The sequence below is a fragment of the Falco cherrug genome, chromosome 1, assembly GCF_023634085.1.
Source record: "Falco cherrug isolate bFalChe1 chromosome 1, bFalChe1.pri, whole genome shotgun sequence".
Taxonomy (NCBI): Eukaryota; Metazoa; Chordata; class Aves; order Falconiformes; family Falconidae; genus Falco; species Falco cherrug.
This window is the reverse complement of record NC_073697.1, coordinates 91,319,063-91,340,856: the sequence shown is the minus strand read 5'-3', so window position 1 is coordinate 91,340,856 and position 21,794 is coordinate 91,319,063. Positions and strand designations below refer to the sequence as shown.

Genomic DNA, 21,794 nt, shown 5'->3' with positions numbered 1-21,794 from the left:
CAGGGCTGCCCCGCTCTGGTGCTGCAGGGTTGAGCCTTGCACAGGGAGGTCACTGGCTCGTCCTCCAGCACAGAGCAGCCTCGTCCTTCGTTTCCAGCCATGGAAAGGCCCGGGGTCCTCACGGACTTGGGATGTCTCGGGTAGGCTAAGGCTGTATTTATGCCCAGAGGGACATTTGGCTTCACTTCCAGGGAGGCCTGGGTTTGCAGCCACCCGCTGCCTTGGAGCTGCTGGCCAGAGAGGGTCCAGACACGCTTTTTGACCGACCCCTCATCAGAGGGCCTGGGGGGGTCACGGGGGCTGTCGCGGGGCTCCGTTTTCTACACTTTTCTGTCTTGAGGTTGTCTGAAGCCAGGTGGAGCCCGTCGGAGGGGGTGCTCAGCCAGCAGAGAGACTGGGCACGGCCTCTGCCGGGAGCACCCCGGCCTGTGGAGCAAGAATTGCTCTCGGGCCGCTTCCAGCCGCAGGACTTGCCCGTTGGGCTCGTCTCGAAGCCTGCTGTCGGCGGAGAGGCAGGAGCCGGCGGGTGGGCGGCTCTCAGGGGGGTCCCCCGGGAGCGGGCGGCCAGGCCGGGCTGGTCCTGGGGGGCGGGCGGAGGGCTCCAGAGCAGCGGATGGAGCTTGGCCACGTCTGCTTCCCTCATCCGCGGCGCCCGGGCACCGAAGAGGGACTCGTCGCAGAAGGACGGCGTGTGGCTCCGGGGCCTGCACGGGGCAGCGAGCAGAGAAAGCCGCGCGGTTACCGGAGCGGGCAACGGCAGCCCCGCGGCTCCCGGCGGGACGCTGAGCTGCGCCCCGGGCCCTGCCGAGGGCCACCCGGGGCCAGCCCAGCGCCGCCCCGCTCGCCCGCGCCGGGGGAACCGAGGGGCCGGGCCGCCGCGCCCCCCGCCCCGCTGCCGCTCCCCCGGGGGCACCGACGCGGAGCGAGCCCCCAGACGGCGGGACAGCGGGCCGGGCGGGGCCGGCGGGAGCGCTCGGGGCCGCCGCTCACCTGCACCTGCTCCTCGGCCGGGGGCCGCCGCGGGCCGCCCAGGGAGGCGCGAAGCCGGGCGGCGGCGGGCGGGCACCCGCGGGGCTGCCGAACAGCGACTCGTCCACGAAGGACGCCCGTGCCCGGCGGAGGCCCCGCGGGGGCTGCCGAGCGGCTGCGGGAGCGGAGTCACCCATCCCCGCCACCCGCGTGGCCCCGCGCTGCCCGGGGCGGGGAGGCCCCGGCCCCGCCCCTTCCGGTCCCGCCCGCGCCGCGTGCTTCCGCCGCCGCCATGGCGCCGCCGCGCGCCCGCCGCCAGCCCCAGGGAGCGCCGGTACGGGGGGGGGGGCGGGGGAGGGTCTCGGTGCGCTCGGTGCCCCCGTGCCGGTGTCCTTTGTGCTGGTGCGCCCAGTCTTCGTGTGCCGGTGTCCTCGGTACCGGCGCCCCCGTGCCTGGCGCCGGCATGTCCGGTGCCCCCCGTGCCGGTGTCCTCGGTACCGGTGAGCCTCAGTCCCCATGTGTCGGTGTTCTCGGTACCGGTGCGCCCAGTTCCCATGTGCTGGTGTCCTCGGTACCGCTGCTCCCGGTCCCGTGTGTCGTGTCCCCAGTGCGCCCGGTGCTGATGTCCCCTGTGCCCCGGTACTGGTGTTCCCGGTCCCCATGTGCCGGTGTCCCCTGTGCCCGGTATCCTCGGTATGTGCCTGTATCCCCCGTACCAGCATCCCCAGTCTGTGTGCTTCTGTGCCTGGTATCAGTGACTGGTCCCATGTGCCAGTGTCCCCGGTACTGGTGTCACTAGTCCCTGTGTGCCACTGTCCCCAAAGCCAGTGTGCCCAGTGCCACCGGGCGTCCCCAGTGCCAGTGGGCCAGTGCGGGTGTCCCCAGTGCCACCGGGAGTCCCCAGCGCTGGTGCCCTGCCTGCCGGTCCGGCAGTGCAGAGCCACAGTGCCCTGGCACCGCGGGATGCCCATCACCGCAGCCATGTCCCCCTGCTGTCCCCAGGTCCCCACGGCCCCGCTGCCCGCCTTCCCTGCCGCCAAGGAGGACGAGGACGATGGCGCCGACGCTGAGCCAGACACGCGGGCCATGGTGCGGGCCCAGAACCAGAAGAAGAAGAAATCCGGGGGCTTCCAGTCCATGGGTGCGTGCAGGGAGGGGACAGCTGCCCCTGGGATGGGGACCGTCCCCTCCTGCCCACGCCCCCTCACCTGTCCCCATCCCCACAGGCCTCAGCTACCCCGTCTTCAAGGGCATCATGAAGAAGGGCTACAAGGTGCCCACCCCCATCCAGAGGAAGGTGAGCGTGGGGAGTGGGGGGTCCCCACCCCGGGGCAGTGGTGGCAGGACTGTGACGGTGACAATGATGTCTCACAGAGCATCCCCGCCATCCTGCGCGGCCGGGACGTGGTGGCGATGGCGCGGACGGGCAGCGGGAAGACAGCCTGCTTCCTCATCCCCATGTTCGAGCGGCTGAAGGGGCCCAGCCAGGCCGGGGCGCGTGCCCTCATCCTCTCACCCACCCGTGAGCTGGCCCTGCAGACCCTGAAGTTCACCAAGGAGGTACAGGGGACAACGGGGGTGGTTGGGGACAATGGGGACAGTGGGGGCAAGGAGTTTGCTTTTACCCCCCCCGCCAACATGGTTCTTTCTCACCCCACAGCTGGGCAAGTTCACAGGCTTGAAGACAGCCCTGATCCTGGGAGGAGACAAGTAAGCTGTCCCCATGTCCCCACCGGTCCCCGCTTCCCTAAAGCCTCCCCAAAAGCTGGCGAGGGGCTGAGCTGCCGCCTGCTGCCTGGTGCCGCCCCAGCCTCTCCCCGCTCTCGCAGGATGGAGGACCAGTTTGCCGCCCTGCACGAGAACCCTGACATGTGAGTGGGGGCGTGAGGAGGGGACCTGGTGGGGAAGTGGCCCCCGAGAGCCACCCACCATCGGGGGACACCACTGGTGGACACATCCTGGTGTTCTCTTGGAGCATCTTCCTGTGCTCCACATGGGGAACAAGGGGGTCTCCATCGGATCTTCTTTGAGTCGGATTTGGGGCCTGCACCCCGGCTGGTGTGGGGACGCTGTGTCCCCCCCCACCGGGTCCCATCACTAGCTCTGTCCCTACAGAATCATTGCCACCCCTGGACGCCTGGTGCACGTGGCGGTGGAGATGAAACTGAAGCTGCACACCGTGGAGTACGTGGTGTTCGACGAGGCCGACAGGTCAGCGGGGCGCAGGGGGGTCCCCGGGGCTGGCAGTGTCCCTGCAAGTGGGGTGAGGGATGGTGGGAGAGAGGCGCCCGGGGGGGTGGCAGGCACTCCCATGTCCCCTGTCCCCTCCCCTGCAGGCTGTTCGAGATGGGCTTTGCCGAGCAGCTCCAGGAGATCATTGCCCGGCTCCCTGACTGCCACCAGACCGTCCTCTTCTCCGCCACGCTGCCCAAGCTGCTTGTTGAGTTTGCCCGGGCTGGTAAGGACCAAGGGACAGATGGTGGCCAGGGGGGACTGGACCAGAGAAGAGCCTGGGGACAGGGACGTGGCACGTTCCTGCAGCTGCTGGGCCCGGGCCTGGCAAACCCAGGCTGGATTAATGCTGGGCCAAGGGGGCAACTCCAAGCCATGGGTGGGTGGGGCAGGTCCCAGTAGCACATCCACGTGCAGCCCATGTCCTGCATGTCACCGCATCCCACAGGTCTCACCGAGCCGATGCTGATCCGTCTGGATGTGGAGTCCAAGCTCAGCGAGCAGCTCAAGGTGAGAGGGGCCAGGGGGGCTCAAGACGGGCTTTGTGTCCCCCGCCCCCTGCAAGCCACCCTGCAGTGGCTCCAGGCTCGTGAGGAGGGGACAAGGGGTGGCAGTGTCTGGCATGGTGATGCCGAGGGGCTGAGCTCTGCCCTCCCTTTGCAGCTGGCTTTCTTCCACGTGCGTGGGGACGACAAACCAGCCGTGCTGCTCCACCTGCTCCGGAGCGTGGTGAAGCCCCAGGACCAAACAGTCGTCTTTGTGGCTACCAAGCACCACACAGAGTATCTCAAGGAGGCAAGTGGCATTTGGGGGTGCCCAGTGTGTACCCCTGTGACAGGGCAGGCTGAGGGGGGTGCCTAGGACCCCTTTCCAGACCCATGTGGTGCCTGTGTCTGTGAGCATGTCCCTGCTGGAGTCTCTGCCTCCGTTTCGCTGGATTGAAGGAGAAATCCTGGCGTATGTGGTCATGGAGGTGCTGCATCCACCTGCCCCTTGAAGAGAGGCGGGAGCACAGTGGGATTTGGGGGTCTGGATGGACACCCTGGGGTCTTGGGGCCCTGGGAGCTGAGGGTGCATGTCCAGGGAGGATCTGATGTCTCTTCCCTCCTCCCCAGCTGCTGACGGCCCAGGGCATCCGCTGCACACACATCTACAGCTCGCTGGACCAGACCGCTCGTAAGATCAACATCGCCAAGTTCGCCCAGGGCAAGTGCCCGGTGCTGCTGGTCACCGACTTGGCCGCCCGTGGGCTCGACATCCCCATGCTGGACAACGTCATCAACTACAGCTTCCCTGCCAAGGCCAAGCTGTTCCTGCATCGCGTCGGTGGGTGCCAGTGCCCTGCGCAGGGGCCCTTGCAACCTGGCGGTCCCTCAGGGTGACAGGGAGAGTGTGAGTGGGCTGTCCTTTGTCCCCTGCCTTTCCCATCCCTGTGGTCTGCTGGATTGGCACCGATGCCCCTGGCTTGGTGGTGATACTTTTGGGGCAGGACGTCGCTCTGTTTTGATCTCAGGAGACAGGCTGGGGACAAAGTAGTGTCAGGAATATCCCTGATCTCCCAGCTGGACTGCGGGGAGCCTTGGGGGCAGGGCTGGTGCCTTCCCTTTAGGGAGGTGCCATGGTGGGCTCCCCTTTGCCCCCTTCCCCGGCCACCCACAGCCCCTTGGCACCATGCCCACCTGGTCAGTGTCACGTGTGTGGGCTCCCAGGGGCACCAGTGGGTCCCTGCCCAGGTGGGGGCAGGCTGGGCTGGCACTGGGGTGATTTCCCACTCTCCTCCTCTCCTTGCCAGGTCGCGTGGCCCGAGCTGGCCGGAGTGGCACTGCCTACTCGCTGGTGGCTCCCGATGAGATGCCCTACGTCTTTGACCTCCACCTCTTCCTGGGGCGCCCGCTCGTCCTGGCTGGCACTCAGGAGATGCCCGCTGGTAAGGCAGGCCTGGTGGCAGGCGGTAGCGTGGCTGCATGTCCAAGCTGGGACACTGGCTACATGGCCACTTGGTTTCACCCTTGGCTAAGTGCTGGAATTCGTGGTCTTGTGGTTGGCATTCGCCCAGAGGGGCGATATGCCCTTGTTACTGGGGTGCAGCTGGGGAAAATGGGGTGCTGGGGGCTCTGACAGCCCATGCATTGGGGATGCTGATGTTACACCACCAAGCTCCCTGTGGCTGTTAGCTCTGCCCTGTGACATCCTGGATTGCTGCCACGATCCCAGAGTGGATGCCAGTGGGGTGACACAGTGTCTCCCGGACTGCAGATGCTGACGGGGTCCTGGGCCGTGTCCCCCAGAGCCTGGTGGATGATGAGGAGTGCCTGCTGCTGACGGACCATGAGGGCTCGCTGGAGCTGCGGAGCCTGCGTCGCGTCGCCGACAACGCCCACAAGCAGTACCTGCGGTCCCGGCCCGGCCCCTCGCCCGAGTCCATCAAGAGGGCGAAGGACCTGGATGTGTCCCAGCTGGGCATGCACCCGCTCTTCAGTGAGTGCCTCGGGGACACTGAGGAGGGGGAGCCCATTCCCCTCGCCAAGGAGCTAATCTGTACCCCTCTCCGTGCCCGTGTTCCCCAGGCGCTCGCTTTGAAGACACCGAGCTGGAGAGGCTGAAGTTCGTGGACAGCATTAAAACCTACAAGTCCAAGGCGGTGAGTTGAGACCCCTCCTCAAGCACGAGGCACCTGGGCTGGGGTGGGAGGGAAGGTCCGTGTGGCCGGACATGCAGCTCACCGCGGCTCGCAGACTATCTTTGAGATCAATGCCACGTCCCGGACGCTGGCCAGCACCGTGATGCGGTCGAAGCGGCGCCATGACCATGCCCTCATTGAGAAGTACCAGCGTGGGCAGCAGGAGAAACGGGCAGCAGCTCTCAAAGGGCAGGGGCTGTGCCCAGCCCCCCCCAGGCCTGAGGAGGGAGAAGGAGAAGGAGAGGAGGAAGACCTTCAGGTAACGGGGCAGGGATTGGGGGGGTTGCTGTGGACACAGCAGCTGCTGCAAGGCCATCTCAGCTGGGTAGCGGCAGCACCGGGGCCCCCAAGCTGTGCCAGAGCTTGTGGCTGCTGCAGTGACTTGCAGGGCTGGGGGGGGACACATGGCTCCCGCAACCCCTCCACTGTCCCCTTCCAGGACGTGTTCTCCACCGTGGTGGGCCAAAAGCGAAAACGGGGCCGAGGGGGAGAAGACAGCCCCAGGAAAAAGGCACGGGAGACGGCGCAGCGGGACGAGGACTTCTACATCCCCTACCGGCCCAAGGACTTTGAGAGCGAGAGGGGGTGAGTCTGGGAGGGCTCCTGCCGCTGTCCTGTCCCGGCCCGCGCGGGGGGCTGCTCTCATTGCCTGCCCTTTGCAGGCTGAGTGTGGGCGCTGAGGGCAGCCCCTTTGAGCAGCAGGCAGCTGGAGCCGTCCTGGATCTCATGGGTGACGAAAACCACAACCTTAACAAGAGCAAGCAGCTGCTGAAGTGGTGAGTAGAGCCTGCCCATAGGCTGCAGGGGGGAATTGGGGCTGGGGGTCCCACCACCCTCCCCTCTCTCACAGGGACCGCAAGAAGAAGCGGTTCGTCGGACAGACGGGCCAGGAGGACAAGAAGAAGGTGCGGACAGAGAGTGGGCGCTACATCAGCAGCTCCTACAAGAACAACCTGTATCCTGCCTGCGGGTGCTGCTCCCTGCCTGTGCTGTGGCAAGGGCTGTGGGGGAGGGGGAGCGGGGCTGGACCGTGTGCCCTCTCCCGGAGATCCCTGCCAGGGCAGTGGCCTGGGGAGGGCGGCTGGTCAGACACCGCGGTGGGTTGTGCGATGGGGAGTCACCACGCATTCCCTTAACCCACCCCGGCCCAGCTATGAAAAGTGGAAGCAGAAGTACAAGGTTGACGAGCGGGACGAGGATGAGGAAGATGGCCGTGGCAGGGAGCAGTTCAGAGGGAAGCACGGGCGTGGGCACGGTGAGTACCTGGACTGAGCAACAGAGCCCCATAGCATCCCACCACCACCTCGCTCTGGCCTCTGGCCTGACCTTGGCTGTGTCGTCCCCTGCAGGGTCCGGGCAGCCCCCAGCCCCCAGGGTGCGCTCGGAGCTGAAGAACAAGCAGCAGATCCTGAAGCAGCGCAAGAAGGCGGCCAAGCACCGCTTCCTGCAGAGCGGGGGGCTGAAGCGCCTGAAGGCCCGGAACCGGCAGCGGGTGCAGGAGCTGCGGCAGATGGCCTTTGGGCGCCGGGTGGGAGCCGCCAAGAAGGGCAAGCTGCGGAAGAGGGTGTAGGGGAGGGGGCCGTGGCCCAGCAGCTTGCCCCACACCGGGGCTGGGTGTCGGGGAAGGAGACATGAAATATTTGGCTGGTTTTGCATCCCGACTCCTCTTTGTCCTTGCTGCAAGCGGCGTGCCTGGGGTAATTCCTCCCCCTTGGGCCACCCCCACACAGTCCGAGAACAGGCAGGTGCTGCGGGTTCGCAGCTGGGGTTTATTTCATCCCTGTTGCCTCTCACCGCGGGGGTTCCCAGACTTGTCCAGGAGTGACCTCCGACCCTGGAGGGTGCCACGAGTCCTGTGGCAGCCCAGGGCAGGCTCTCCCCAGCCCTGGGAGCGGGCAGTTGTCCCCAGGGGCTGTTCCTGGCTTGGGGGCACCCTGGCAGCCTTGTCACACAGCTAGGGCATGCGGGGGGCTGCAGGCAAGTGGGGACGTGGCGCTGGCTGCCCAGGGTGCAGCTCGGCACAGATGGCGGCCAGGTCCTGCATGCAGAGCAGCACCTGCAGAGATGGGAGCCCGATGCCACTCACAGCCACCCGGGGATGTGAGTGTCCCCTTGTGTCCCCCAGCCCCGCTGCCCAGGGAAAGGGGCTGTGCTGACCATGTCCAGCTGGGCCTCGGTGTCCTCCAGGGCCACATCTGTGCCGATGCTGAGCCGTGCGGTGGCGAGCTGGAAGAGGTGCAGCACTGCCAGCTTGACTTGCCCCAGCAGCAGGGTCTTCTGGGCGGCCGTGCTCTGGATGTGGGCCCAGCAGGACTCCTGGGAGACAGTGGCAGAGAGCCCTAGCCCCATCCCTGCCCCACCTCAGCCACTGCCCCATGTCCCCTGCACATCCCCCGGCTGGGACAGGGGGACCCGGGGGTCCCAGCTGCGTATCCCCCCATGCACAGTTGCTGACGATGCTCGCTGAGCCCATGGGGACCCCCAGCTCAGCCCAGGGGCCGCAGCCCAGCTTCCCGCTGCCACCGCGATGTGCGTCTCCCCTCTGCAGCACGCTCGGGGCCCGTACTGCTGCCCCTCTCCCTGGGGTGGTACTTGGGCACCCCACATCCCCCCTTACCCCCTGGAACACGTCGCTGTGGGCAGCCTCCAGGCGTGCGCGGAGCTGGGCCAGCTCACTGTTGGTGCAGAGGAGCTTGCTGCTGGCCTCCTCGCGGTACCGCCGGAGCTGTGCCCGGTGCTGGGCCAGCTGCTCCCACCTGGCTCCTGCCCGTTGTGCCAGGGCTGCCCGCACCCCCGCCAGTGCCCCGAAATGGGCCAGCATGTCTGGGACGTCCTGGAACTGGGCAATGGGAGGGGGCTGAGCGGCTGCAGAGGTAGGGGGGCTGCTCCGGACAGGGCTGAACCCCCCACAAGGGGCTCGGGGACATGCAGGTTGGCACCACAGGGACCCCTGCACCCACCTGCCCCATGGAGGGCAGCACGCCCTGCAGATATTCACCGAAGCCGCGGAGGCTCCGCAGGCGCTGGGCCAGGCGCTCCCTGCGCCGCAGCAGCCCCGCAAGCTCCCGGCGCAGGCGGGTGGCCTTGGCACCCTGCCCTGCCGCCTGTGCCCGCTCCTCATCTGCCCGCCGCAGCAACCGCTCCTGCCTCGCCGCCGAAGCCTGCGGTGCGGGGACAGGGTCAGCGGGGCCCCCGCGGCCAGCCCAGCCCCGGCCCCTACCCTGGCACCTTGAGGACTTCGTCGAATTCAAGGACGACATCCCGGAACTGCTCTTCCCTCTGGCTCAGCTGCTGCCAGCGCTGCGCCAGGCGCTCCATTCTCTGCTGAAACGCCTGTGGGACTGCCAGGCGCTGAGAGCATCGCCCCATGCCGGTGCACCCAAGGCAGGATGGGTGCCAGCCTGCGAACGGCCAGGCTGCAGCCCCCAGGGAGGGGGCACGTGGAGGGGCTGGGGGCCGCCCTTACCTCCCGCTGGCTCTGCAGTGCCCGCTCCACCTCTGCCACCTCCCGCCTCTTCAGCAGCAAGCGTGTGGAGGGCAGCAGCGTGGCACCATCCCACGCTGGCACCATCCTGCCACAGGTTGCACGGAGCTCACCGTGGTCCGGTGGGGAGCGCCCAGGTGGAAGCACCCACTGTGGCGTGACCAGGACCCCCCAGGGACCACCGCTGCTTGCCAGGGCTCGGCACGGGAGCCTTGCCTGCTCTCCCACGCACGCAGGGGTTGTCAGTGACCAGCCAGGGCTATCCCTACTCGCACCCAGGTTACTGACCCCTGCCTTGCTGCTGACCATCCCTCCTGCTTCAGCCTCCCCCCCACTGTGAGACCCCCAGTGCCACTGCAGTGTCCCAGGGAAGGTCAAGTCACAGCACAACCTCAGCTTTCTGATTAGACCCCAGGGAATCCCCCTGCCTCCCCCGAGCCTGCAGCTGGGCAACAGGCTCTGCAGCTCCCCGTTCCCAAGGGTGGCAGCGGGAGCTCCTGGCGGGGGGACCCACGTGGAAGCCACCTGGGAGCGTGCCAGGCAGCACGTGGGCACCCCAAGTGTGCGGGCACCTCTGGATGGGGTGCGGGTGGAGATGGAGCCCCAACACTTACCAGGGTGCCCTCCCTTCCCTGGGTGCCACAGCTGGGGACACACCGCAGCCCCCCTGCCTGGGGTCCCAGCCCCCAGCCAGTGACCCCCCCCCCCCGGCAGTGGCACCCTGGGGACCCAGCGATGGGAATGTGAACCAGCGGGGACAGGGTGAGCTGGCCCCCTTGCCAAGCCCTCGCTCGCCTCCAGCACCTGCCACGGGAGCCGGGTGGGCAGCTGCCTGTCCTGCGGGGGACACGGAGGGATCTCACTCACGGCAGCCGCAGCTGACCCCGGACAGCCACACGCATGTCGTCCTCCGTGTCGCAGGCCGTCTCACCTGGCGCCTGCTGCTCGCTGAGCCGCCGGCCCCAGGAGCTGGAACACGGGGCAGCCGAGATGGCGGCGGCACAACGCCGTTGCCAGGAGCAGCCGGAGGTTCCCGAAGCTCCCTGGGATTTTCCGGGCACCGCTCCGAGCGTGCTGAGCGTGCGAGGGTGGGGAGCTGGGCGCAGGGCCCGCACCAAGGCTGCTCACAGCCAGCCCGCGGGGGGGTCCCACCGGCAGCTGCGCTCCAGCCCCCCCAGCCCGCCGACCCTGCTCCAGCCCCTCCGAACCCCCCGCTCGGGCTCCACGCCTCTTCAGGGACCCCCGTGCACAACCGGCCCCAACCACCGTCCCACCAAGTGCTCGGGTCGCCCCTTCCCGCACCTCCTCGGCTCTCCTCCACCTCGCGCTGCTGCTACCCGCAGCGCAGGGCCGGCTCAGACCCTGCCACTTCGCCCGCGGTGCCGGGAGGGCCTCCTTTCCCCTCTGCGTGCTGCCAGGTCCCCTTTGCTCCCCCCATGTGTGTGGCCACGTCCCCCGGGACCCTCCACACACACTCAGATCCCCTGTGTGCGCTCACTTCTCCATCACCCTCTACGCACTCTCTCATCCCACCCCCCACCTCCCACAGCCGATCCCTGTCCTCCTCTCGCCGAGCCCCACACTCGCCTCCAGCCTCACCACACCACAAGGTACAGACTAACTCCCAACTCAGACACGGAGCGGTATTTCAGAAGGACTAGGAGAAAAAATATTTATAACAAAAACAATTAAGCCTGCCTAGTTAGCATCACCCATGTCCTGCATGTGCTCCAGTTGTCTCTTCCATTATTCCAGGACCTCCCCGGCCCCGCGGCAATCCTCTCCATCACGCTCCCCACAACCCCAGCAGCGCTCGTGGTGACTGAGCCAGAACCCCATACTGGTATTCCAGTCTGTCACAGGCATCAAAGCAGGCTACTGGGACCCACCTCCCAGTCTCTGCCTGCGCTGGGCATAACCCTGTTTAAAAAGGACACCTGAGACAAAGAGGAACATGAAAAGAGGAGAGAAGAAATGGAGAAGTGTGGCTGGGAAAGGGCAGGGTGAAAGCTGGGGGAGAGTGGAGAAAGAAGAGGGGATCTCTGACCGAACCAGCCCGCTGCAGGATGCTACGGGCCTGCGCCCGGCCCCGCTGCAGTGAGGACGGGCTCGATGCTGGCGCCCAGCCGGGTGCTGTGTGCTTCTGCAAGAAGGGATGGAACCACGAGCCTCACATCTCCTCTCCCCTCGCTTCCTGCGGAGGCACCTTGCTGTGCTGCTCGCCATCGTCACCTACGCGGGGCACAGAGCAGCGGCACCTCAGCAAAAGCCGACAAGCCAGACAACAGGAATTCTTCCTGCCCCAGCAGCTGCTCCTGGAAGACCTGCAGCTTGGCAGAAGAGCAGGCGGCTCCCACCCCAGAACTCTGCCAGCAGGCAGGTACCAGGGCTCACCTTCTGTCAGGCGGCTGAGGTAAGCGGTCTGGGCGCTGTTCCCATTGACCAGTGCCAGCGCCTCATGCTTGGTGGAGCTGCTCATGGTCTCCTCTTCCCCCCTCCCCTCATCATCGTCTTCCGAGTCCACCAGCACTAGCACATCACCTGAGTCTTGATTCCTGTGAAGAGCAGAGCAAGGGGAGGTAGGCACTGAGAGGCTGAGGGCAGCCTGTCCTCACCCCTCCCTCCAGCCGGTGCCTCCCCTGGCTTTGACAACCTTCTACACCAAAATGACCAGCTTTGATGGACTCTTCCAATCCCACACCAGCTATGTTCAAAGAACAGCTGGTTTCAGACCCTGCTGGCAGCAACACCACCAACGGCATTAAGCACTGCTTCCCGTTTGTCTTCTGAAGTCCTCAAACCACAAATATTCACGCACCAAAGTGCGTGAGCCCCTCCTGAGCGGAGTTATTGCCCCCTCCCGCACAGATGGGGAGCAAAGGCACTCAGAAAAGTCTTCCCATGCCGCAGCCCCGCAGCCGTGGGAACAGGGGCAAGGGAAAGGAGCAGGGCCAGGAGTGGTGTGAGCAGCAAGCAGAGAAGAAATCTGGTGCACCTGAACCCCAAGGCGGCACTTGTTCGTGTGCAGCTACCAGACATCCCACCTGAGAGGGGAAGGACACGGTGAAACCACCCGCGCAGAGCAGCTGCAGATCGCTGTTTCTATTTGCTCAAAGTCTTTGGGCTCACCCGCACCGAGGAGCGGCAACTCCCACGCTACCGGGAGCCTTGCCAGCACCGACCCTGCACAACCCCAAAGGGATGCCACCCCTGCTCTGCCCAAGTGCTCCCCTCTCTCCCCTCCACCTCCTGCTCCCGCAGCCACGCCAAGTCTCACCCAGCGGCACCGTTCCCTTCCCGTGGGAGGCACAGCCCCCAGGGAAGAACAGCTTTGCTCTGGGGACAGCTCCTGCCTCAGAGGCGGATTCCTGACCCTACCAGATCATCCCTGCCAGGAGACACACTAGTGAGGCCAGGTGGGACTGGGCTGCGGAAAATCAGCTCACCTGAATGCAGCACCTGAATGGGAGAGAAGGGAAGGGAAAGACAGCGTCAGAAACCAGTCCTGCTGCAGTCCCTCGGGCAGTGCTGCTGGTTTTACCCTGTCAATCCTGCCTGCAGCGGGATGGTCTCTGGCAGCCACAGGCAGAAGCACAGAGGCGAAGGTGACCTGCCCACATATGCCACAAGAGCATCAGGGAGGTCACACGGAGAAGCCCATCACAGTACAGCTCCCTGGAGGAGACGAGGGGAAGGTGCCTGAAGCACGCAGCTGGGGAAGAGCCTTGTGTTCCCAACCCATCTGCCTCCAGGGCTGACAGGGTTTTCACCAGGAGCAGGATGAGGCCCAAGGGCTGCGGTGACCATCAGCGGCTGACTCCAGCACACCAGAATGGACAAGCAGGTTAGGGATAAAACCAGGCCACCCCAGGAAGGAGTAACCCCCTCCCTGGCTTGCGCAGAGGAGAGCTCCTACCTCTCAGGCACAGGAGGGGATTGTAGTACAGGACGACCCCGGTGACGGTGAGAATAGCCAGCAGGGACAGGACCACCACTGCACCCACGACCCCAACGATGTTCTCTGGTTCTGTGGAGAGGAGACACAGGAGGCCAGCTTGTCACCAGGACATGGACGGATGAGGAATTCGCAGAGCAAGTAATAGAGCAGGTCCTGGTGCTGTCTCAGCTGCCATTTCCCATCGCTGCAACAGTCTCACCAGCACAAGGGGTGAGGGTTTCAGGCGCTCATGCTTCATCGATACAGAAAGTACCAGAGCAAGGCCCCTGTTTTTGTGGCTACGTGCATTTAGTGGAAGCGTATCAACCCCTGCCCACGGCACCTTGAGCAGCGTGGCCTGCAGAGGTGCTCCTCTGTGCTCACAACCCCCCGGAAGGACCAAGGATGCACCTCTCTCAGGCCCACTGCGCTGAGGTGAGGAGAATCAGGCCTTTTCACCCTGGGCCAAAGGGACCCAGTCCTGCATCTGTGCTTGCTGTAAGAGTACGGAAAGCATCAACAGGCAAAGAGGGCTCTTAGTGGCAAACAGAGCTCCTCGCGGGCTCGCCAATAGCCCCAGTGAGGTGCGTCCCCACTCCTCAATCCCTGCCACAGCAACCCCAGGCAGCCCCACTCACGCTTCACCGTCAGGCAGACGAATAGCTCCCTCAGCCCCACGGGGTTCTGTGCCTTGCAGATGTAACAGCCCCCGTCGGTGCCCTGGGAGCAGTTCCGGATGGTGAGCCGGGACACGTTGCCCTCCTGGGTGATGAGGTACCTCCCTCCAGGCTGGATCTCCACCTCTGGCTGGGTGATGCCCCGCAGCCAGGTGAGCCTTGCTGCTGGGGTGCTCTCGGTCACACGGCATGTCAAGGTCACATTGTCACCCACAAAGCAGGTCTTCGGGGGCTCCGATTCCAGTGAAGGGATTTCTGAACAGCCCAAGTGGAAAAAAAGAAAGAAAGAATAAAGAAAGAGTCAAGGAGGGAATGGAGGAGTTCAACATAACAAGCAATCAGCCACCTGACTGATTAATAATCATTAACAGAAGGAAGTCAGACAGGAGTCTGGGACTTGAGCGCTGTGGATTTGGCATTCAGCTCACTCAGAAGACTTAGCAGCCTTCCAAGGAGTGATCTGAGCAACCTTCACATTGCTCAGTCCCTTTTTTGACACCTGTCTTTATATCCCCAGGGAAGAACGGCTGGAGGGTAGTCAGCGGGAAGACTGCAGAGAGGACAAAGGCAGCCCAGTAATCTTCCTTGGGATCAGCGGAGCTCTTGTGTAGCCCTGACAACCCTTGGAGGATAAACGCAGCTCAGGTTTCCAAAAGCCACTTCTGTCAGATCCCTCAGATGCCTGAAGGGGGTCTGGGGGCACGCACGACCCTTCTCCTATAAACCCAGCCCTTCCAAACTTAATCTCAAGCTGAGCAAGGCACTAAAACCACCTCTCACTAACACAGGCATGAGGGCTCACGCAGGTGAGAAGCCAGGTGTGAGGAGATTTGTCGGCCCCTGAAGATGAACCCCAGACACAACTCACCTGCAACTATGCTGCAGTGGATCTCAGCTGCCGGACTTCTGTGCCTTGTGGCCTGCAGAGGTGCAGGCACCTCTACGCCAGCGAAACCCTGCCAGGCTGCCCTGTTAGCATCTCCCCCTGCGGCAAGCACCCGTGGCTTGCCTGACCACTGCTTTAATGCTCTGGAGGGCAGAGAATGACCAGGGTACCTGTCTGCCCCACCATTAGCAGGCTCATTAGTAGTTAATAAGGCAGGCAAGCCAACTCACTTATCTCCACAGTGCATGCAGGCTCCTCCTGCTTGACGATATGGCTCCCAACACACTTGAATACTTTGCGGTGGGAGAGGTGGGAGCTGTTCAGCGTTTCCACATGGGTGTCCGAGGAGCTTGTGGAGCTGATGACCCAGCTTGAGTTCTCCAGATTTTGCCCCTCTTCTCTCCAGTGCAGGGTGGGGTGGGGATACCCCCCAGGCCAGCTGCAAAACAGCTGCAGCATCAGCCCTGACGAGGAGGTCTCAGCCCAGCATTTTGGGGTTGACTGCGGCGGATCTATCAGCCAGAACAGCACATGGTCAGAAACACTTCCAGGCTACAGCTCTCCGTGTCTCAGGGTTGGAACCCCCCCACAAGTGCTCATGTTTGCCACCATTCCTCTTGAAAATCTTCCCGGTTTCCCTGCTTATCTTGCTCCCTTACCTGTCTCCCACAGCCCCAGGGGAGCACAACTGAGTGACAGCCACAGCGACCAAGCAGGGGGCTGCCACAGCCACCACAGCCGAGCCTTGAGGGACCAACGCACAGGGAGGCAAAACGTTATTGCCACAGGTTTATCCAGCGGAGATGGGATAAGCAGCTAAAAATGCAGTGGGAGAACAAAATCTCCATGCTGCCCTTGGTCCTGATGCCACAGCTACAAGGGGTGACACCGATTCACACTGCTTGAGAACAAGGCTCTGCCTCTCCCCATCACTGATCCAAGCACTTGGATTTCCCAAGGGAACACGGAAAGCATCAGAGCTCTTGCCCAGGGACAAGTAACTAGCTTCTTAGAGCCACCAGCTCAAAGCTGGAGCACTTCCCCAGCAAGCCCAGCACACTGAGGAGGAAGCTATTCCTTGCATACAAGACGCTCTGCCCACAGGGAGTCCTGGTGACTCCAGCTCGCAGGGTCAGGCCCACAGACACGTGCCACTGAAGCCAAACCTTGGTGTGCTCCGCTCCTTCCCACCACCACTGTCACTGCCATGTGGGGCCAGACAATTCTACTCGGCCAGGCACCACACGCTGTGTCCGCACCAAGCTGCACGATGGGGACAAACTCCAGCAAAGAACAGAGGCAGCGTAAGTCACCGCTGGCCTCGTGCCAGGGCCACTCCATAACCACCATGGCTATGTTATCTCAGTACAGAAACAACTACAGGGTGCCAGGAGCCGGTCAGAAGCTAACAGAAACCCAAGGGCAACCAACCCCTTCGGGCAGAGCAGGGCTCACGTTCCGGGCAGTTATGAGTTCCTGCCTCTCTGCCATCAGCTGTGTTTTCACACACACACGTGCGCAGATACGCACGGGTTTGTTTAGCAGCCATAGGGATCCTGGACTCTGATCCAGGCTGAATTAACACACTGTGCCACTGTGGCTGACTTGCTTAATCCAGTGCTGAACAAGACCCCACAGAGAGATCAGACACTGCCAAAGCAAGCCCCCCACAAGCGGTGTCAGAGGGATGCCTGATGTTTATTTTGCGGAGCAAAATAATGACATGAGTTAAAAAAAGAAACTATTGTGGTAAAACCCCATGTGAGCTACAAGAACATACCTCCTTAGGGCTTGGCTTTCCAGGAACTACATACACACATCTCCTATGATCTTTGAAACCATCCAGGTCTGGCAGGAAAGTTCCCTACACTGCTTCCTCCGTCCCAGCTCTGGGGAGGTCTCATAACTGATCCCAAATCCTGGCTGTGGTTCGTTACAGCAACCTGTCAGCCTGAGTCACCAGAAACTACCCTGTGTCAAGAGGTGGACACAGCCCTTCCAGGACATCCAGCCACAGAGCTGCACCTTCTCTTCTGTGGTTCCAGGAACCTGCCTCCTGAAGCCATCAGCTTTACATCCTGAACTCCCAGGCTCTCCCAGTATAACTCTACGCTTCTGTCTAAATGCTAACAGAGATCTGTTCCTTAAACGGTAACAAACCAAAACCCTAAAAATCTCCACACACACACACACCCCCCCCAATGAAAACCCCCTCACAGAACACCAGCAAAAAGGACCTCATGCCCATGGAAGAGCCACTTACATCAAACTGCACACAAACATACCAAGGAATCCCTTGGAGCTCTGCAGTCGGTGTTTCCTTCACACCACGAGCTTCCCACCCAAACCAAACACAGAACAGCACCTCGAGGCAGGGCCACACCTTTATGTTGCTAGGATGTTTACTCTACAGCTTGTGGGTTTTTAAAATGCAGTTTTTAGCAAAAAGAGAACTTCTCAGTATAAACCATGAGATGGGTTGAAGATTGTCAACTGGTAACTTCCACATGAAGCCTACAGAACCTGGGTGGCTCTTTTATAGCGGTGCCAAGTCTGTATCCAAGATGTTCACTCCAGCCCAGGCTAAATTGTTCCAGTACCAGCACTGCAGGGCCTGTGCTTCTGCTCTGAGTTTGAGAAGCTTCAACTTCTGGCCTTTCCTGATGCTGCTTCTGCGGATCTAAAGCACCACCAGAAATACTCCTCTCACCTATTTAAGGGCACATCAGTGTCCCATCTCACCTTTGTACCCTTGGGAAATTAACTGACACATTAATTCCATGCTAACTAATGAAGTTCAGACTGCGGCACCAACACTTGGCATGCCATGGATACCTTTTGCTCCTGAATGTTTTGCACCAGTGCTCCAGATTTAGGGCTCCCCCCTCCCAAGCCCCATACCTACACATATATTCTCTGCAGCAGTTTCAGGTTCAATTCCTTCACTCCAGCCCTCTGTGACCCTCCAAACCCTATCTGCAGGTTCCCTGCCCCAGGCAGGGAATTTTTATTCATGCGAACTTTCAGAGATTGAATCTTTACAGAACAGGTATAACTTTTACAATACACATCTTCCACCAAACACCAAGAAGGAAGGAACACCCTGAATGCAAACAGAAAACAGGTCTTATGCATGGCAGGTGCTGACGGAAAGATCCAGCAAGAAAACAAGGAACCGACAGAGCACAGTGTGCGTGAAAGAGGCAAACTGGCAGCAGTACCTCCTCAACCCTATAACATGGGCTTGGCTGGTGTAAAGGACAGGAGGTCACAGCCCAGGTGTGAGGGGCCAGAGCCTTCGTCACATGTGATTTGAGTTGGTGAAGGCACCAAGAGTGGTACCGGCCACAGGAGCTGTGCTCCCTGCTAATCCGGAGAGGGCTGTTCCCACAGGAGACAAGGCATCCAGGCAAGATAATGGTTCCCTGGCAGAAGCAGAAAGGACCTGCACCAGTGGTGTGCAAAGTAGTTGACTTGAGTGGCTCTCCAGCCTAATCTTCCACCCGTGCTGTGAAGATTTCTAAGAGAATGAATTAATGAAATAGAGATGGAAATGCGAAAGGGCACCAAAAGACACAACAGGTAACAAGGCTGAAAAAATGGCCTGTGCTGCTTAACAGAATCTCTCAGGACAGGGCTCCCAGCAGTAAATTTGAGGAATGCGGCCTTTCCATCAAGATCAGAAGGCTGCACTGTAAGTAAGACTCAGCACAGACAACTGACCAGCTGAGGACCCTCCGCTCTCACACCGAAAGGATGGCAACAAGGAACGGCCCAGCTCATATATTTCAAACACTTATTTCAACTGAGGGAAAAAAAGATGGTGAGCAGCAGCCTCCATAAATCCTAAGATTTAGGAAGGCTCAAGTCAGCCGGATTCTAAGGCAAAGGGCCACCCTGGAACAGCTACAGGATACAAAAGATTTGTCAAAAAACCTGGTTTATCATCACCAGTGAAGAAGAACGGAAGAGACACAGCAAGGACTTAACAGCTGGCATTTTGTCCTCTGCACTGCACACAACTGAGCCTCGACAGACCATTTAGACATGTCTCTGGGAGCTTGTGAGTGCATGCATAATTGAGTAGTACCAGCCCGCTCACAGATTTTGCACGTTACGGCCACCCTGCCCTTTTCCACATAATTTTTCCACCAGTGCCAGATGAATCTGGGGACCTGTGAGACTGTGGGGAGGAAATTCACAGATGTGAGACAGACTTACTGCCTACTAGGAGCTGGACTCTGTGCTCGTGGTCCGTCTTGTTCAGCACCTCCCTACAAGTGTAGTTGCCTTCATCCTGCAGGCGCAGCTCTGTGATGCTGAGAGCGCTGTTGTCAACCAGGGAGAAACGGATGTCTGGTGGGAAGGCGACCCTCGAGGAGAAGAGCGGGGGGAAAGAGTGCGGATCCCCTTGAAACCAGACCACCTCGGTTGCTTCTTTGGAGACATTTCGGCATAAAAGGAGGACGCTTCCTCCAACCTTTCCGAAGACCACTTCTTCTGTTCCTGCAAAACAGAAGGGGCAGTGTCAGGGATGTAGGGAACGGGTAAAGCCCTCTTCTGCCAGCAATGCCCTGCACATCTGATACAGACCAGCCCTCTGGGGCTTGTTAGGGGGGCTGCTGTCCAAGGATCTCCCAAGAGGTATTTGGCAACTGAAAACATTCAGTGCAGACACACAGTCAAGAAGAGGCTCAACAGGAAAGCAAGGATGGGCTATTTCTGCTGAGAAAGGAGGGCAACAAACGAGTGACTGAGGAGCCAGAGCAGTGTAGGAGCCCAAACCACAGTGGGTCACAGTGAAGCCCAGAAATCTCGCAAAGAACTCAGCGGTCGTATGACTATCAAGCAGGGATTTTATTCAGGGCTGGGTGTATGGGGGTATTTCCTCCAAACACGCTCCTTTTCTGTCTCTTTCCTGACTCCTGCTTCATACACTCATCTTACACATATCCATAACACGTTTTTATGTATTCATTAACTATCCGAGAGTGGGCAGTGTTTTATTCAAAATAAAGGAATGCCTTCTTGGCACTTGTGTGCTACATCTTGGTGGTCTTCTGTGGGGTTCTTTTTGATGAAGGCTGGACGTCTTCCTCTTTACGAACTTTTGTCCCGCTTGTGTGCAGTTGTTCGGGGCAGCAGCGCACACGACAGCTGACGAGGACCAGTTTGTTTCCTCTTTATCTTCTTGGTGTCTTCTTCGGATGGCCTTAGGGGCACCTTATAGATGAGGTGCAAACAATTTGCAAGCATCAACTTAATAATTTGCATAGTTACACAGAAGGCAGCTTCTTATCGATCGCTTAATAATTTACAGAGTCAAACACAAAGTCACTCGCTTGCTGGAGCACTGGCCCACGCAGCCCCATCCCGCACCGCACCGGGGGCCCAGCACCGAACTGGGGGCCCAGCACCCAACTGGGGCCCAGCACTGAACTGGGGCCCAGCACTGAACTGGGGGCCCAGCACCCAACCGGGGGCCCAGCACACAACCGGGAGTCCAGAGCCGCCCCCATGTCACAGCGGCCACCGAGGATGATGACACGAGGGCCGGTGTCCCCCTCTGGCCTGTCCTGCTTGCCCTTCCCCCCCCAAATGGCACCCGCACCCCACAGCCAACGCCAGGGTCCACAGCAGCCCCCTCACCCAGCAGCCCCTCGGCGCCTGCCCGCCTCGTTTCCCAAGGGAATCTGGCTACTTTCGACACAAAAATTGTACTTTTAAAGAAAAGGAACCAGCACGAGGGCCGGCTGGGGGGCTCCCCTCAGGAGCGCGGCGGGCGGAGGTACGAGGGGCGTTGAGGGCCGCCCCGGCGCTGGCTGCCCCCTCCCCTCAGCCCCGCTACCTGCGGCCTCCCGGCGCGGCACCAGCCTCCAGACGCAAAGGGCGAGGAAGAAGGGGGCCGGCAGCGTCCCGCCGGGCAGCCGCATGGCCGTGTGCCGCCGCCGGAGCCGCCCGCCCCGGGGAGGCGGTGCTGCCTGGCCTCCGCCCCGGCCAGCGGGCAGGGCAGGGCGGACGGGCCCGCTCGCCGGGGCCCGTGAAGGGGGTCGTGCACCAGTCCCCACCGCCCCAGCCCGCCATCTTGGGCGCCCGCCATCTTGGGCGCCCCCCCGACCCCGCCCGCCATCTTGGGCGCCCCCCCCCGACCCCGCTCGCCACCTTGGGGCGCCCCCCCGCCATCTTGGGCAGCCCCGGGCCGCCGGGCCGCTCTCCCTGTGCTGGGGCCGGGCACGGAGCTCGGGGGCGGCCGGAGGAGCGGGAGCCTGTGGCGCAGGGAGGGTGCTGTGCCCGGAGGGTAAAGCTAAGTGAAGGCAGCAAGCGAACCCCCCCGCCCAGGGAACTCGCCCATAATTCGACCGCTTAGAGACACCCCAGAAGCAGTGGGAGCGGGGAGCAGTGGTAAATGACTATGAACCGTGCCACAAACTGTGTGATTTGGGGTATGGGAGACAGAAAAAAAAGCAGGCAGCAGCTCGGAGGGACCGAGAGGAGGGAGCAGGTAGCCAGGGTGAGGGATGAGCTGCTCCACAGCTGGAGGGGTCGCAAGGCAGCAGGCAACAAGGGAAGGGAAAGCTATGAACGTTTTCAGTTTCTTTAAAGGTTTTCCCAGGATTCCCCTTGGTGAATGTAACAAGGCACAGCCAGTGTGCTGTTAAATTTCAGCAGCAGATGTGTTAAATTGTCCCAATGACAGGATTTCTTCTGCTGACTGGTGCCAAGTGGACCCAATGGTCCTGCATTGTCCACTACTGCAGGCAGCAGCTTCCAGGCTGATTTGTTATATGTAGTAACGCAGAGTTCTCTGCATAACCCCGCAGCGAGGGCTGTAAAGCACGCAGGTATCCTCTGGTTCCTGAGGCCACGTTACCGCTGGGGGAAGGCACAGCACGGCCGTCACACACCGGGCTGAGGCGATGGAGCCCCCC

The 21,794-nt window shown here is 61.8% G+C and overlaps 4 protein-coding genes and 1 long non-coding RNA gene across 5 annotated transcripts; 1 reads left to right on the top strand and 4 right to left on the bottom strand.

Moving 5' to 3' along the window:
• Positions 1 to 181: 181 nt before the first annotated feature.
• Positions 182 to 1,166, bottom strand: RITA1 (RBPJ interacting and tubulin associated 1). Its single transcript, XM_055701632.1, has 2 exons — positions 991 to 1,166; positions 182 to 704 (listed from the first exon to the last, which is right to left on the bottom strand). The coding sequence occupies exons 1-2, from the start codon at positions 1,164 to 1,166 to the stop codon at positions 182 to 184; spliced, it is 699 nt and encodes a 232-aa protein (XP_055557607.1).
• On the top strand, positions 1,164 to 7,536 carry DDX54 (DEAD-box helicase 54). The gene is made up of 20 exons (XM_055706108.1): positions 1,164 to 1,303; positions 1,972 to 2,110; positions 2,196 to 2,266; positions 2,344 to 2,529; positions 2,630 to 2,679; positions 2,799 to 2,840; positions 3,085 to 3,180; positions 3,306 to 3,427; positions 3,650 to 3,711; positions 3,865 to 3,996; positions 4,317 to 4,527; positions 4,994 to 5,128; positions 5,458 to 5,679; positions 5,769 to 5,842; positions 5,937 to 6,140; positions 6,321 to 6,466; positions 6,544 to 6,657; positions 6,732 to 6,836; positions 7,033 to 7,136; positions 7,231 to 7,536. Exons 1-20 carry the CDS (start codon positions 1,262 to 1,264, stop codon positions 7,449 to 7,451), a joined length of 2,478 nt encoding a protein of 825 aa, XP_055562083.1. The 5' UTR covers positions 1,164 to 1,261; the 3' UTR covers positions 7,452 to 7,536.
• Positions 7,537 to 7,582: 46 nt separating this feature from the next.
• Positions 7,583 to 10,489, bottom strand: CFAP73 (cilia and flagella associated protein 73). Its single transcript, XM_055706137.1, has 7 exons — positions 10,233 to 10,489; positions 9,348 to 9,453; positions 9,110 to 9,214; positions 8,842 to 9,042; positions 8,499 to 8,720; positions 8,039 to 8,197; positions 7,583 to 7,937 (listed from the first exon to the last, which is right to left on the bottom strand). Exons 1-7 carry the CDS (start codon positions 10,265 to 10,267, stop codon positions 7,836 to 7,838), a joined length of 930 nt encoding a protein of 309 aa, XP_055562112.1. The 5' UTR covers positions 10,268 to 10,489; the 3' UTR covers positions 7,583 to 7,835.
• Positions 10,490 to 11,023: 534 nt separating this feature from the next.
• On the bottom strand, positions 11,024 to 20,895 carry VSIG10 (V-set and immunoglobulin domain containing 10). Its single transcript, XM_055706130.1, has 8 exons — positions 20,714 to 20,895; positions 19,087 to 19,371; positions 15,096 to 15,377; positions 13,941 to 14,234; positions 13,282 to 13,392; positions 12,812 to 12,824; positions 11,760 to 11,920; positions 11,024 to 11,597 (listed from the first exon to the last, which is right to left on the bottom strand). Exons 1-8 carry the CDS (start codon positions 20,796 to 20,798, stop codon positions 11,536 to 11,538), a joined length of 1,293 nt encoding a protein of 430 aa, XP_055562105.1. The 5' UTR covers positions 20,799 to 20,895; the 3' UTR covers positions 11,024 to 11,535.
• Positions 19,704 to 20,706, bottom strand: LOC114017556 (uncharacterized). The gene is made up of 2 exons (XR_008731574.1): positions 20,343 to 20,706; positions 19,704 to 20,304 (listed from the first exon to the last, which is right to left on the bottom strand). It is a non-coding gene; the product is annotated as an uncharacterized LOC114017556 (long non-coding RNA).
• Positions 20,896 to 21,794: the final 899 nt, after the last annotated feature.

What these genes read in the sequence shown, in the direction of transcription:
- CFAP73 (XM_055706137.1), bottom strand. Translation starts at nt 10,267, where the DNA reads ATGCGTGTGGCTGTCCGGGGTCAGCTGCGGCTGCC. An exon ending in CGGGGTCAGCTGCGGCTGCC is followed by an intron (nt 9,454 to 10,232) that starts GTGAGTGAGATC and finishes AACCTGTGGCAG; the next exon opens with GATGGTGCCAGCGTGGGATG. An exon ending in AATTCGACGAAGTCCTCAAG is followed by an intron (nt 9,043 to 9,109) that starts GTGCCAGGGTAG and finishes CCCGCACCGCAG; the next exon opens with GCTTCGGCGGCGAGGCAGGA.
- DDX54 (XM_055706108.1), top strand. Translation starts at nt 1,262, where the DNA reads ATGGCGCCGCCGCGCGCCCGCCGCCAGCCCCAGGGAGCGCCG. An exon ending in GTGTTCGACGAGGCCGACAG is followed by an intron (nt 3,181 to 3,305) that starts GTCAGCGGGGCG and finishes CCTCCCCTGCAG; the next exon opens with GCTGTTCGAGATGGGCTTTG. An exon ending in GGGCATGCACCCGCTCTTCA is followed by an intron (nt 5,680 to 5,768) that starts GTGAGTGCCTCG and finishes CGTGTTCCCCAG; the next exon opens with GCGCTCGCTTTGAAGACACC.
- VSIG10 (XM_055706130.1), bottom strand. Translation starts at nt 20,798, where the DNA reads ATGCGGCTGCCCGGCGGGACGCTGCCGGCCCCCTTCTTCCTCGCCCTT. An exon ending in CGTCTGCCTGACGGTGAAGC is followed by an intron (nt 13,393 to 13,940) that starts GTGAGTGGGGCT and finishes TCCTCTCCACAG; the next exon opens with AACCAGAGAACATCGTTGGG. An exon ending in CCTCAGCCGCCTGACAGAAG is followed by an intron (nt 11,598 to 11,759) that starts GTGAGCCCTGGT and finishes TGCCCCGCGTAG; the next exon opens with GTGACGATGGCGAGCAGCAC.
- RITA1 (XM_055701632.1), bottom strand. Translation starts at nt 1,166, where the DNA reads ATGGGTGACTCCGCTCCCGCAGCCGCTCGGCAGCCCCCGCGGGGCCTC. An exon ending in CGGCCGAGGAGCAGGTGCAG is followed by an intron (nt 705 to 990) that starts GTGAGCGGCGGC and finishes TGCCCCGTGCAG; the next exon opens with GCCCCGGAGCCACACGCCGT.